This window comes from Homarus americanus, unplaced genomic scaffold, assembly GCF_018991925.1.
Source record: "Homarus americanus isolate GMGI-L3 unplaced genomic scaffold, GMGI_Hamer_2.0 scaffold33468, whole genome shotgun sequence".
Classification (NCBI taxonomy): Eukaryota; Metazoa; Arthropoda; class Malacostraca; order Decapoda; family Nephropidae; genus Homarus; species Homarus americanus.
This window is the reverse complement of record NW_024714177.1, coordinates 7910820-7926819: the sequence shown is the minus strand read 5'-3', so window position 1 is coordinate 7926819 and position 16000 is coordinate 7910820. Positions and strand designations below refer to the sequence as shown.

Sequence of the window (16000 nt, the reverse complement as noted above, 5' to 3'; positions counted from 1 at the left end):
ACCATACAACGATTGACTCAGGCAAAATAAATGCCAAATGCCACCAGTCACGATCAAATATAGTTCTCACGTTGTTTGCCATTAATGGACAAATAGCCAATCAGAGTGCACTCATGGTAAAATAGCATTAGTAGGAACTTAACCGGTCACGGCCAAATATCCACTGCCTTTTAAAATGGTCTAAACTACATGATAAGCATATTAAAAAAGGCCAAAAGTTGTGGGGCAATTAAAAACAATAATACAGAATCTTAGAGGGGGTTGGTGGGGGGGGGGGGGGGGGCGAAGCCGACCCGGTTAGGTTAGGTATATAGTTCCTGGGTTCTGTGACTAGATTGGTGAGGTTTGGTTACATTAGATTAGGTTAGGCTGGTTAGGTTAGTTTGGATATCTACCTAAATATAAGAATGACAAACTAAAATTTTACCGATTTTTTCATTGCGAAGCTGGTTATCCCAAACAACTCTCCCTGACTACTACAAAACATAACACTGTCTGCCAAGGTTTCTGCACCTGCACATGCTCAGCCATTAAGAACTTCTATCACGATTTTATTACATATTAAATGCAAAAATCACTGATTTAGTTTCGTGGAATCCCCCTTCTCAACAATTACCATACTTACTGACACGAATCACAATACACTGCAGTATTTCTATATAAAGCATATAAAACAATATATCCCTGTCATAATATTTGCTAAATCGTCAAATTTAACTTACGCTCTGGCTCATAACCTATGATTGACCTGTAAGTTTTTTTTTACCACATGGCTTGGAATTATTACCTTAGATGGTGGATCTTCGTAACAGTTGAATGGATGCTGAATATCTTATTAAAACGGTAAAAATACGAACCATTTCCATTACTTGTCACATCGCACTCCAGGAACTCTCTCAAACAAAACAAACCTTCTTGATCAGCTGCTTGGCAAACTATCTCGCTTAAAAGAAAACTATCGTATGAGCGCCAATATTACCCTATCTCATAAATTGGCATTATTCATATCCTCATAATTACATGAAAAAAATTATTAAAAATAAAATTATTCGAGCCACAAATTGACGATTTTCATATAATAACGAAATATTATTACTTATCCATAGGACGATATATTTCGATTTTCTTCTCCATTTGGCAAGGTACTATAATTCTTTTGTATAAACAAACGTACCACAGATGTTTCTTAGAACCAAAGAATACCAATAATAAATCAGTAATGTAAGACAATAGAGATGTATCACATACATCATACATGCATCCATACACACTTCATCCTTGACCACCGAAGGGTCAAGACGTACCTGGCGCTGCTCTGGCAGCAGCCAGGTCAACTATTATATTGGCCCATACCAACTCCCTCTCCTGAGCCCCTCCTCCCCACCGGAATATCAACAAGTTCTCGCCAGAAGTTACTATTTCATTTAGGACAGGAATGGAACCAGTGTTGAATAGCGGTGAACAGTGCTTAAGTCAGTGAAAAACAACTCAACTGTAACAGCTGAGCCGTATCCAAGCTAAGTGCTAACCTTCACACAGTGAGGGCCCAGGTACCCAATGATAACTGCCCGTGAGACTCAACAACACCAGCTATGTGTTAATCCGTCTACGATAGGGAGGCCTGGGACCACACCTCACTTATTTGAGTGAGTGAGGTCCTGTGACACCAGACCACGTGGTGTCCCCATGATGCTACGACACCAAGAAGTGAATGAGTTGCTACACAGCTACAGTATCATGTAAGGTTCCTCATAAGAACATAAGAAAATAAGGAGTCTGCAATAGGCCGGTTGGCCTGTGCATGGCAGCTCCTGTCGAGAGTTACTACCACGCTCTATCATCCATGAATCTATCAAGCCTCCTTTTGAAGCTTTCCAGCGTTCCAGCACTTACTACAAAGTTGCTAAGCTTGTTCCACTCGTCCACCACCCTATTTGTGAACCAGTTCCTTCCTATCTCCCTCCTAAACCTAAACTTATCCAACTTAAATCCGTTGCTCCGAGTCCTATCCTGCGCGGATATTATAAGAACTTTATCTATATCCCCTTTATTGATTCCTTTCACCCACTTAATTACTTCTATCTTATCTCCCCGCACTCTTCGTCTTTCTAGGGAATGCAAGTTTAGTTTCATTAACCTATCCTGATATGGAAGGTTTCTAAGTCCCGGAATCATTTTCGTCATTCTTCGCTGCACCGACTCATAGTGAACTGGTATCCATTCTATAATAAGCGCACCAGAACTGAACCGCATAATCGAGGTGCGGCCTGACTAGCGCAAGATATACTGTAGTTGCAATAAGACCTCTACACTCTTATTACTTACACTTCTAGATATAAAACCCAATACTCTGTTTGCCTTATTTCGAACATTAACGCACAGTTTTCTAGGCCGTAGGTTCGGGCTTACAAATACCCCTAGGTCTCTTTCACAAGTCGACTTCTCTAGGTTGATGTTGTTAAGGCTGTATACATTGACAGTATTTGTTCTTCCAATATTAAGTACGCTGCACTTGCTGGTGTTGAATTTCATTTGCCATTTTTCTGACCACTCCTGCAGTTTATTTAGATCCTCCTGTAGTGCATTTGCATCCTGCCCTGAATTAATCTGCCGCCCTATTTTGGTGTCATCCGCAAACTTGCTTATGTCACTGCTGATCCCAGTATCTAGATCGTTTATGTAGATTATGAACAAGAGTGGGCCTAGTACTGACCCCTGGGGAACACCCACTGGTTACACGGCCCCACTCAGATTTAACACCATCTACGCTGACCCTCTGCGTTCTATTGGTGAGCCATGATTTTATCCAATTTAAAACTTTCCCCTCGATACCATGAGCCTTAATTTTTCTCAGAAGCCTCTGATGCGGTACTCTGTCAAATGCTTTGCTAAAGTCTAAGTAAATAACATCGTAATTTTCGTCATTATCTACTACCTCGAAGACTTTCCTAAAAAGCGTCAGCAGATTTGTTAGACAAGATTTTCCCTTTGTAAACCCATGTTGAGAGTCGTAGATTAATTTGCTTTTCTCTAAATGCGATCTGCTATAATTGATTCAAGAAATTTCCCCAGTTAGCTGTATTGGACGATGTCGCTGATTCGGCAGGATTAAACTGCTCCAGTCCGCATCTGGGAACTAGACCCTCATAACACTGTAGTGGAATTCTCCCCTACAAACGCTGTTTGTCGCTGCCTAGCCGACCCCACCAATTCCCCAGTGTATGCCTCGTGGTCTAGGTCAACCAGCGCCGCCATACACCACGGAGCGGGGGTCAACTGCTAAGCCACACCTACCCCCGCTATTTAAGACCTGCCTCGTGGTGATCTGTCTCTCCTTCTACCTACACCAACCAGCCAGCAACACCTCCTCCGCCGCTGCCTGGCGGCCTTCGCTCCTCCTCCGCCTGCCTGGCGGTACTCTCTCCCGCTGGCGAGCCACAAGCTGTCCTTCTCTGAGCGTCCTCACCAACCAGCTCTCTCTACATCACGCTTGTAACCATGCTGCCTTCCCAGCACCAAGCTGCATTGTACATCCAATACAAGATGTATATAGAGAGCACATTGTGAGTTTCCTTTCTCCATCCCATCCTGAGTACGAACCAAACATCTCATACCCCACAACACCATCTGTGAGGAAGTTACTACACTACGTGTCTTCTGTTCAACACCGCAGCGCACAAGATCCACGTGACCTCTGTAAACAATAATCTGTATGTTCCTTTACCTTTCTCTAATGAAGGCTTTTGTTAAACCACCAATGTCAATGTATGTAATAAGTCATTTATGTCCAATGTATATTTTCAGCCTTCGGGCTGCAGAACTTTTTCAATAAACCGATAATTATTAGGCTATTATTATTATTATTGTTATTGTTACATTGAAAACTGGGGATATTACGGAACATCTAATAACTGAACGCCTGTAGACCACATGCATTTCCTAACGTGTTAATATTCAAGGTTGAAACTCATTACACGCCTTCGACCGTAAGTGCAATAAATTTCTCTAACGTACCACTTTGTAACCTACTATGAATTTAACATTTCACACTCATTGGATGTTCACATTCCTAAATGCATTTTTTCCATATTTTGATAGTTTTAAAAATTTACTTGGGATATATCCGATATTGTCTCATCGAAAATGCAAATATATATAGATTGTCAGTCACATCAAAACATATCTTACCACAATTAAATAAGTTTATCACAATTCACGCTTGTGTATGTGATAGTTCCTGAAGACAGTAGGCATGAAATAAAATCAGATTGTTCATTATGGTACATCAGGCAAGTGTGCGGTCTAGTGTAAACATTTATATAACATTTGGCAGTTCCCAAATATATAGCTTCTAAATTTACGATTTTCTTTGGTGCATCTTAAAATAAATAGAGAAATCCAATATTACTTTTAACATATTTACGGGTCATGTCTCTTATAACTAAACCATATTCATCATATTTTAAAAGAGCTTTTTGCATTGTCACTGGAAATGATGTGAACTTGAAGGCCCAATTTCAAATCAGCCTTAGATAATTAAACTGATATTTAGCTTATTTGACCAGGGACAGCTGACAAAGCCATGCCTGACAACTGCCATGCCTAATATCTAAAAAGCCTCAAGTCCAGAAATACCTGTGAACGCGGCAGTTTTCTCTATCTAAAATCTAGATCATATGTACACCGTATACTTACATGCGAACAACATGTATGCCTGTATATAGTATCTGTATATGTAATGCACGCCAAACTTCTATTATTATGCCTAGCTTGTATGAGGAGTTTATTGAATAAATATTACCATTTGTAGTAGTAGCATCAAAGATAGAATCTTCGGTAGCAATAATTGATTAGTAGCGAAAAGCATAAAATATTACGTGAATTATGAAAATAAAATTATTTTACCTTATTTACCTAATAAGGGCCACTGAAGCACAGTACCGCCGTTCCATAGGTCTACCACGCTGTGTGAAAAAGTACTTCCTTATATTCATTCCGTATGATAACTTGGCGAGCTTTCTTGTTGGTGGTGCAAAGCCTAAACATGGAGATTTAATTAACTATTTTTTTTATATTATCGAGGCAATAGTATTTGGTCATTAGAAAAAATTACGTTTGTATATTGGCTTTGATCTTTGCTTCGTTCCAATAATGTAGATACCTGATGTTTCATCGACTTAGATTGCAAACTATTATTTAGAATAGCAATGATTTAAAAATTTTAAATCAATTAAATAAAAAATTAAATACAATTTTCTGGTTATAAAAAAACTTACAAAACTACAAAAAGTGTAGTAAGTCGACGATTGGTGAGCTTGTTGACAAACAGGAGGCCGACAAGGCGACTAGTCATTACAGCTGAGTGAGACAACACGAGAGAGATGCCGTCTGAGAATCTGGAAGAACAGGGTCTGGAGAAAAACCCAGACCTCCATCTCTCACAGCTGAAATTCAAACTGATGCTGAATGACTTTAAAAATGATTCCAAGATGAAAGAAGAACTCATGCAGGCCATCGAAAAAGACAGTGAGTGAAGGTTTATGTGTACACTGGTACAGTTATGGTAGTGTGTTTCTACGGTACGCCCCTTTGGTAACCCGTGTCTCCAAACGGCAGCGTTGCAATAGTAGTATCACTTTATGAATGAATGGAAATTGGTCGTGAAACGACGGACGTGATTGGTGGATAGGTTTGCTATAGGTCATATAGGTTGGGGTAATCTCGTACCCAGACAACTCGTACCCAAGACAACTCATACCCAAGATAAATCTTACTAAAAAAAGTTAACTCGTACCCATGCCAACTCGTACCTAAGATAACTCGTACCCATGCCAACTCGTACCTAAGATAACTCGTACCCATGCCAACTCGTACCTAAGATAACTCGTGCCCAACTCATGAGGTAACTCGGACCCAAGATTACTTGCACCCAATTCAAAAGATAATCTAATATACTATAGGACTAGCTGTCTGTCTGTCTGTCTGGGCAGCTGAAACGGCACAATCGTTTTTCATCAAACATGGTGGAAAAATCGCAAAAAATTCGTAGAGTGGAACAAACCTGGTCCCATGTCGATGGTTTCTTTAGGAAGGCATTAATTTACAATTTTATTTACTATGGAAAACGATGCAAGTCTACGAAATTGGCGCACCCTCATTCGCTGTACGATAGCCAAGCACAAGCATTCAAACTTTCACCGGGCACGAAGGTGCTCGCGATCAGTCCCCGATGACTTGTCCATATCTATTTGTATATATATACCATGGGGGTGTACCCATTTCGTCATCACTGTTTTCACCAGTATCGTCACCACTGCCTTTACCCGTTTCGTCACCGCGTTCATTCTCATCACCATTTCAAGGGCAATACATTCCAGAAAATTCTTAAATAATTAATACATCAATATGTATACACGAAAGTACCTGTTGCTTGGGATAAAAAATAATCAAGCCGCCTAGTTTACAAAATTGTACTTATTAAAGACGAAAATATAAAATAGAAATGTTATTACGGTACTAATGCAAATCATCTCACTTAAAAAAATATTAAAGACCTAAACGAAACAAAACTAAAAACAATGTTAATACGCCTGCAATCATCTCACTTAAACAGTATGTGAAAGCCTGAAATTTAAAAAACAAGAACAAAAAAAAACATTGTTTTTACTCATGGAAGCTTGGAAGAAGACACTGACAATTCCTTAGGGAATTAGTAGATGTGATATTTTTTTTCTTCATATTCTTCCCACAGCTTCCAGAGATGGACTTGTTTTTCACGATTTGCTTTTCTTGTGCACGATTTTAGCTTGTGTTAAGAACATAAGATCATAAGAATGGAGGAAACTGCAGCGAGACTATTGGCCCATGCTGGGCAGTCCCATTTCACCCAACCCCTATTGCTCATATATCCATCTAACCTATGTTTGAAGCTTGTAATTGCAAATCAACCATTGCGGCTTCTCTGAAGAAGAGGGACAAAGAGGTATAAAGCGAGACTGTTCTTTGCTGCTCGGTAGTTTATATACAGTACAGTATATATATATATATATATATATATATATATATATATATATATATATATATATATATATATATATATATATATATATATATATATATATATATATATATATATATATATATATATATATATATATATATATATATATATATATATATATATATATATATATATATATATATATATATATATATATATATATATATATATATATATATATATATATATATATACATATATATATACATATCTCGGTTAGCCGGAATCCTTCAAACCCAGAACTCTTCAATGGCCGGAATTTACATTTTCTCGGAAAATTGTCCTCAAAGCCGGAATTTTGCGGAAAATTCTGGCTTTGGGAAAGATTTTCCGAGGGGCACATTTGTTAGAAAATTCAGAGAAAGTTTTCCTGATAACCCGAAATTTCAGGGATGGGTGATTTTTTTCGGGTTTGAGAGAAGAAAATCAGGCGTATTTTCCGGAAATTCCAAGAAAAATTTTCCAATACCCAAAAATTTCAGGGGATGGAGGATGTCTTTCCGGATTCAAGAGATGATGTAAAGGGCAATTTCTGGAACTTCCGGGAACATTTTTCCATGACCCGGAAAATCCAGAATGCGACGTCTAGCTTTATACCTAGGTATGTAAATGCCTAGCATTAACTCGCCAGGCCAACATACAGGCAATTAAAACCTCTAGTAAATACTTAAATGCGTAATATTAGGAGGACACGTCGCTACCTGGCATTTAATTGCAATTCTCAAAACCCACTCCCGCACCCTCCATCACACGCATTGCTACCGTCATCTTCTTGCCTGGCGAATCGGCTGTAAACATGCACAAAGAAATTGAACCATTGTCTGCTGAATATTTGATTAAAAATCAACACAGTTCAGTGATAAAATTAAAATTTAACAACTGGTACGGGCTTACTGGCCCCAGCACACCCTTAGGTCTGCCCCAATTAGTTTGTATAATAAAAAATTCTTCCAATATTTGTTAATGACATACTGTACTGTACAGTACAGTATATGTGAAGTGATGTATACTGGTACAGTACAAAATATAGCTAGGACCCCCTGTATTACACTAGAAAATCACTCTCTTACTTATGGGCTTGAATACCGGTATTTGTGGAATACTAGCATTACAGGTATTATTAATAACTGAATTTTCTTTCAAGATATGGCCCCATTTTATGAGGAATGCTGTCATGATTTGGGATGGCAGCTGGATAATGCCATGCTGGAGAGAATGAAGAAGGTAAACGAAACAGAGTTGAACACAATGAATGAAGCAATTGAGGAAGCAGAGAAGTCCATGGGGGAGACTGAGATTCGAGAGGCAAATTTAAAGAAAGCTGAATACCTCTCACGCATTGGAGACAAGGTAAGCCATGGTGTTCAGAAGGAAACTTCTTGATTGTCTACTTTTTAACATTTCAGTGAGCTATTTCAGATAGATTGAATCTTTTGTTGAAGTGAAGGGACACAGCTACAATAATGGTTTAGTTTTGTGACAAATTATTATTTTTGTTTCTTCTCTCCAGGATGAAGCAGTGAAGGCTTTTGCTAAAACCTACGACAAGACAGTGTCCCTTGGGCAACGTTTGGATCTTGTTTTTCATAATATTCGTCTTGGCCTCTTTTATCTCGATCACTCACTTATAACAAGAAATTTGGAGAAGGCAAAGAGGTATGTTTTAAGACTAAGTGATTTATCAGGATTTTAACATTGTTTATGTTTATGTTCTTTTGGACCATAATCTTGCCATAAACCCGTTGGTGGTTTTTTTTTTTTTACACCCACACTCTTTCTCAAGGAAAGTAGGGCTCCTATTTTATTTTTTATTTGTCTTTTCCTGTACAGTACTGGACTGTATATAGCCATTCCCGATTTACGAAAGGGTTCCATTCTTGAAGACCTTTTGAAATTAATTTGTCATAAATTGGATCATATCTTCCCATTGACTTCCATTATAAAGCTGTGATACATTCCTACAAATAAAAATACTTCCCCAAAATGTCTTAAAATTTCAGAAAACATATTTTAATAACAAAATTTGGTGTACACAATGATTTTAAGTCAATAATAAACAAAATACAGTAAGTGACATACATGTAGTCCATTGCAGCTGCTACTCCAAGGTGCTCCCAGCTCAAGTGATGTATTGCCATTTGTAGTGGTGTTCATGTGTATGTACCACACCACAGGCAACGACAGTATTTAGAATTTTAGAATAAGTTTGAAATCTTGAATGTATGGTACAAAAATATGGCATCCCATGTGGTGACTTACCCCTTTAGTAGTGAATGATTTTGGGGTTCTGCCTGGGTCATTGCCCACCTAAGCCTCTGATTAGTGATTTGATACACATAATGTGCAGACACAGCCTGCCAAGGCACTTGCCAACCACATCACCATTCACTTACGTCCTTTTTGCTTACTTGTTCCATAAACACATTATCCTTGTAAAGTGTCTTTTTTATAACACTTCCAGTGCTCTCTCTCACCATCTGAAGCTGGCTTCAGCTTTTGGAAGCCAGGTTAAGGGGGCTTGACTTCAGCTTCAAAACTTTCTCGAAGGTTTTTGGTATGAAGCCATTGGCCTGACTTTGGATTTTCTTCATTACACAAGCACACTGACCGTATTGTGACTTCACAGCTGAGCTGATCCCAGACTTTTTTATTCATGCATTGACCTGACCTATTAAGAAAGTCCAGGTGCATTTTACAGCCTCAGTGATATCACTGATCCTTCCTATTTCTCTTGGTCTGTTATCACAATGGCCTGACCTGATCCTTAAACAAGTACTGTACCACCTCTGCCTACCTGCCTCCTCAGTACCCAGTACTGTTGGCTGACTGGCAGCATTTTGAAAATCTTAAGATGATTCATTGCAGCGCTTCTCTGTGATTTGTGTTTGTATTATCTCTTTTTTTTTATTTTTCTGTAAAAATTTTTAATTCATTCATGGCTGAATGCTGGAAATATAATTTCAATGCTCTAATTTGACCTAGAAATATAGAAAATATAAAATACTAAAACCCCCATAACTCGAAATATAGGGGCTCTAGCCCTTACGAATTATGTTATTTTATGAAATATGAGGTACACCTCCCGAGGAGAAAAACAATGGGCAATGATGGAAAAACAAGTGGGAAAAGCTTGTACGGTAGACCGTAGCTGTGTACTCCAGGACTCGCCAAAGTGAACTGACAGACACGTGTGACATCTATAGTACAGTACTTGTTTACACTGAGGCAGAGCAGTCACATCCCATGGCGACATGTACATTAATGGTGTTAAAGTTTTATTTAGCTTTGGAAGCTTTGGTTTCATGACTTTAAATGGCTGGATTCAGCTTCAGGTTTGTGATTTTCCAATAGCTTCAGCTTCGGCTCCAAGTCTGTCTCTCACTGGCTTATTGTGGTGGGTCTGTACACAATTTTATGAGGAAGCATCTCAGAAAACTGATTATTATAGATGAAAGTTGAGTTAAATATAACTTTGATTTAGATTCTTGCAGTTACCACTACAAGGTACAGTATGTCAGGATATGCATTGTGCTTTCTTATTTTACCCAGTAACAATACAGATTGTTATCTGGTGAGGATGATTCGCAAAATCTGGTTCATGTTAACCCTTTGGCTGCAGGAATTTTTTGTGGAGTATTGGGGAGGAATATGGGAGAGAATGAGAAGCAGTGTCCCATTTATTAGTCATTACCAGATTATTATAATTCATACCACCAGTGGCACCACCTACTAACCCACATGGGCTTGAGACAGTAATTGAACCCCCAGGTCATTACAACTGTACCTGAGCTTGAGCAGAATAAAATCATCTGGCGATAGCCAGAATAAAATGATAGTGCAGGAATTGCATTGAAAAGGTCACGACATGGTAGAAGATATCCTATGGAGTTGATCATCAGTGTAGAGAACCTGGCAGAGGAAAATTAATTATTGTTCTTGAGTTTAGGTTTATAAAATCAGGTCCAAAACCATTATGTTATTTCTTGGAGTTACTTAAGTGTCATGCTTTGCATACTTAACTTTTAGCAAGTGGTCCTGGTTTGATCTCTTGGCAGGTTGGAATATTATGTCAATCCTTGTCTCTACCCAACAATGATTGGAGATCTGTATATAAATTGATTAGCAGATTACAGTATGTTCTGTAGGTAATGGTTAGCCAATGAGTTTGGTAAGTTACCTGGTCTATATTGGGCTACCCCTTGACTTCGGGTTACAAAGCTTCAAACAAATTTCCAAGTAATGTATACTGTATTATAGGTGGCTTTTTAACTGGTCATTTTTTTTTATAAGAAGAGATGCCCATAATTATAATTGTGTGTAATATTGTTTGTTTTTTTCACAAGCATTATATGATTATCTAATGATGGCCTCTTATATTTATTAACTGTTTCACTTTCTAGCCTCATTGAAGAGGGAGGTGATTGGGATCGTCGCAACAGACTAAAAGTATACGAGGGTGTTTACTCTATGGCTGTCCGGGACTTTAAAAAGGCTGCCAACCTCTTCCTAGACACTATCAGTACTTTTACCTCATATGAATTGATGGACTACACTAGGTTAGTACACTAAAGGTACAGAGTAGATGAAATATGAAAAATAATCCGTTTATATTCCCAATCATATTTTTTTTTCCCAGAGCTTAGGGCATTTTGTACTTAAACTAGAAATATTTTTATTTCAGATTTGTGGGTTACACTGTGTTAGTATGTATGATAGCCCTACCCCGTAATGACCTACGAACCAAAGTTGTCAAGGGTTCAGAAATTCAAGAGGTGCTTCATTCAGCTGAGGACCTCAAATCTTACCTCTTGTCACTGTACGAGTGTCAGTACCACACCTTTTTCCAAAAGCTCTGTAAGTTATATTTGTATATTTTCATATTGAACTTTAAAATAGTTCAAATTTTTTTGGATTTGGGATTTGAACCAGAAAGGAATGATTGTTCCAATTCCCCATGTTCCATAAATTCCCAGAGCCTCACAACTTCCTGCAACAAGCACTGGTTTTCTGTGAGGGAATGGAAATGATATGAATAATGATAAGATGAAGCTAGTTTATGAAATTTTTAATGAGGGGAAATTAAATGTGTTGGAAATGTCTGAAAGGGAATGGAGTGAATGTACTTTCAAAATATGATGATGATGGTGATAGATATACAAGAACTATTTGTTTTATAATGATGGACAAATGTGGGGTAATATTATAGAGATTCTAGGTGACTTATTGGATCATGCTGGAATGAAAGGTTTAAGAAGAGTGAAAATGAATGTACCCACAGGATATCAGGGGTGAGGGGTTCCAACATTAGTTTGAGTGATTGTTTTCCCCTTTTTTCTTGCTGCTGTTGGTAAGTTAAGAACCTCAGGGAGCAATATCCATGAAACCCTACCAGGAACCTGTTGACATCCAGTCCCCCCCACACACACACACCCTCACTCTTCCTCCTCTGGAGTACTGTAGTTACTGATTCAAATTTTTACCTTTAAATTATAGCCAAGTCCTGTGTACAGTATAGCGATTCACATTTTGTTACAGTACAGTACCCGTATTACAATCCATGATTCCTCACTTTGGTCTGTGATAGTTTTGATGATGGAGTGATCAGCTATCCTGGTTTTGTTTTCATCCTTGATGTTTATGGTGTTGGAAGGCAACCTTATTGTACATTGCTCTTACTTTCCTAGCCATGTTGCATCCTGTAAATTAGCACAGCACAAAAATTAAGTGTATATCTAATATGGTCTCTCTCATTATCTTGACATTTTGCAGCTTGGGTTGAAGGTGAGCTTCGTCATGATCGTCTGTTAGCACCACACTACAGGTACTACGTGAGGGAGATGCGGATTCTAGCCTATTCACAGCTGCTCGAGTCTTACCGTTCACTTACACTTCACTACATGGCCACAGCATTTGGAGTTTCTAATGAGTTCATTGATAGGTGAGATTTTGTTTATTACAAAGTTATTGTGTGTGTGATTATTGTGAAATCAATAATTATTGTAGGGAGTTTGGGTTTTGTGTAATGGACCATTCATATTCCATGCCATGAGAATGATTGCAAGGCATATAATGCTGCTGAGTTTCATGCTTAGTGCAGTTGTTTCATTCCTTTAATTTAAGAATAAGGTAACTCTTCTATATGCAGTACCTGTAATAAATATATTGTAGATTACCTGTATTGTCTACGGTTCCACATGTTCTAGTAGATGGAATTATTTCGACATTTCTTTTATACTAGCAATACAATAAATTTTGTTCAATAGACATTAAACATTTGAATGTTTGTCAACATTCAATTACCACAGTAAGAAACCATAAAATACATTGAAAGATAACCAACCCCTTTCACTTTTCAGGTGTATACATTTGTTCAACCATATCTTAAATTATAGTAAGTTTGCAGGTAGTCTTTGACCCTCATGTGAAAAAGTAACCACTATATGTTAATAATATTCTTGTATTTAATCTCTATTTAAATCTTTCAGAGAGCTGTCGCGATACATTGCTGCTGGTCGTCTTCACTGTAAGATAGACAAAGTTGGTGGTATTGTTGAGACTAACAGACCGGACTCAAAGAACTGGCAGTATCAGGCTGTTATAAAACAGGGCGACATTCTCTTGAACCGAGTTCAAAAGCTCTCTAGGGTCATTAATATCTAGGTTCAGGAAGCCAGGTCAAACTTCAATATACAAACAATATTGTAAGGCTTTATTTTTATGGTAAACACATTTTCTATTTCATAGCTTCATTGTAGTTCATATGGAATCTTGATATATTAGTTAATGTCTCATTAAAATCCGAAGGGAAGAGGGTCTACTTGTGTTTAAAAGTTATTATTTGTTTCTTCGTTGCATTGCATGTGGAATTATTAAAAGAATAATAGTTAATTTGTAAATGCTGTTTAAATGAGATATTCAAGAATTAAATAAAACATTTCTCTAAGATTAATGTCTAGTCTCATCCTTGTTTATGGTCTGGAACTTGCAAAATAGATATTTGCATATTTTTGTATGTTAGGCAGAACAATTTGTATCTAAATCCAAGATTTCTTGTTTAGATGTTCCATGGTCATTACATATATTGTACAGTTAACCCTCACTTTACGCGGTCCCTCATTCCGCGTTTCCACGTTTACGCGGTGCCTTGCCAGAACCTCACGTGCTCAAATTACGCGGTACGTGAACCCCATTACGCGGAGTGTCCGGCGCGACGCTATTTTTAGATTCGCGCCACCCGCCCGCCTGCCTGCCTGTGCTCCTCGCCTCCTCCCTCCGCTTGGGCAAGCGGCGCGGTAAGGTTGCGCAGTGTGTGTCTTTGTTGCGTTATCACTGACGTCATATGACGTATCAGACCTGTGATTGGCCATGCATCCCTACCCCCCTCTGCTGCTAGCTGTAATTGGCTTAAAGTATTATGACATGTCCACCCGGGGGAGGGAGGAAAGACGACGCTTGACCTAGCCGCGGCAGTTTCATCCCTCAAGGCCACTCCGTGTAAACGCGCATCCATTGTTCCGTAAAATGGCTTCCACCGGACCACCACCCCCAGAGAGAAACCTTTCCTTACCTGGACCCAGCGGCATTAAACCAAAGAAGACACGACGTTCCTTAAGCTACGAGGTGAAGTATACCATCATCCAAGAGTTGGAGAAAGGAACAAGGCAGGTTGATTTGGCGCGCCAGCATGGTGTGAACGAATCTACGATCCGGACTATAAAGAAGGATGCAGCCAAGATAAAGGAGCACATGAAGATCACAAAGTCTACAGGTGCTTCTATGATCAAGTATTTTCACAACCAGGTGCTTCTCAAGACAGAAAAATTACTTGTGAGGTACTTGGTGCGTCAGGCGCGACGGAACATGGCGGTCGACACGAGCTCTGTTAAGGACTACGCACGTGAACTGTACATGGCAGTGGCACGAAAGATGGGAACTACAGAGCCCAAACCCTTTAATGCTTCCTCTGGGTGGTTACAGAGGTTTAAGATCCGGAACAAGATCACCAAAATAAACATTGGTGGTGAAGAAGCGAGTGCTGATCGTGCTGCGGCTCGGGAAATTCCTCCGTTTTTACGTGAGATTATGGAGGAAGGACAGTACAGTGACGACCAGGTGTTTAACATGGACGAATCTGGTCTTTTCTGGAAAAAGCTACCTTCCAAGTCCTTCGTTGTAAAGAATGCCAGCAGGATTCGGGGCCGGAAAATGCAGAAGGAACGCATCACCGTCCTGTTTACCATCAATGCCTCCGGTACCTGCAAGCTCAAGTTATCGGTGATCCACACAGCACGCAAGCCGCACGCCTACAAAACCATGGACATGACCAAGCTAAATGTCCACTGGCTGACCGCACGTAAGGCGTGGATGTTCTCTACACTGTCCCTCTCCTGGTTTGATGACTGTTTCGTTCCCGATGTAAAAAAATTCTGTGAGCGACAGAATGTGCCATTCAATATTTTGTTGCTGCTGGACAACGCACCAGGACACTCGCCCCTACTGTTAGATCGTCACCCCAACGTAAAAGTGGTCTTCCTTCCTCCCAACACTACGTCTATATTACAGCCCATGGACCAAGAGTTAATCTGTAATGTAAAAGCTGCATTCTCAACAAAAAAATTCCAGCTCCTGAACGACTACACCAACACCAGGGAAGAGTTGCGTAACCTGAGTGACACCACCACCGATAGCAAGAGCGAAGAAGATGAGGATCAACAGTTGGAACAGCAAAAAATACTGTAGAGTATTTAACATCAAGAAAGCTGTGGACTTCTTGGTGGAGTCATGGGATCAGCTGTCTATTGCTACAATTCGTCACGCATGGAGACATGTGTTGTATGGAATACCAGGTGAGAGTCGGAGTCAATCTGTGACTGGTGAGGTTCAGAATGTTGCAGTAGCAGTGGACCTTGCCAGAGAAGCTGCGCAGACTGTTACAGTTCC

General features: G+C 39.2%; 2 protein-coding genes across 2 annotated transcripts in view; one reads left to right on the top strand and one right to left on the bottom strand.

Annotated features, from left to right (window-relative positions):
- LOC121877722 (protein cycle-like) overlaps window positions 1–917 on the bottom strand; it is a 39618-nt gene extending 38701 nt beyond the window's left edge. Inside the window, exon 1 of the mRNA XM_042383580.1 lies at window positions 788–917. The gene's annotated coding sequence lies outside the window, so the exon portion shown is untranslated. The remainder of the gene's footprint in view (window positions 1–787) is intronic.
- Window positions 918–5313: 4396 nt separating this feature from the next.
- Window positions 5314–14005, top strand: LOC121877718 (26S proteasome non-ATPase regulatory subunit 6-like). Its single transcript, XM_042383565.1, has 7 exons — window positions 5314–5526; window positions 8205–8410; window positions 8571–8716; window positions 11461–11616; window positions 11742–11914; window positions 12830–12998; window positions 13546–14005. Exons 1-7 carry the CDS (start codon window positions 5382–5384, stop codon window positions 13718–13720), a joined length of 1170 nt encoding a protein of 389 aa, XP_042239499.1. The 5' UTR covers window positions 5314–5381; the 3' UTR covers window positions 13721–14005.
- The last annotated feature ends 1995 nt before the right edge of the window (window positions 14006–16000 follow it).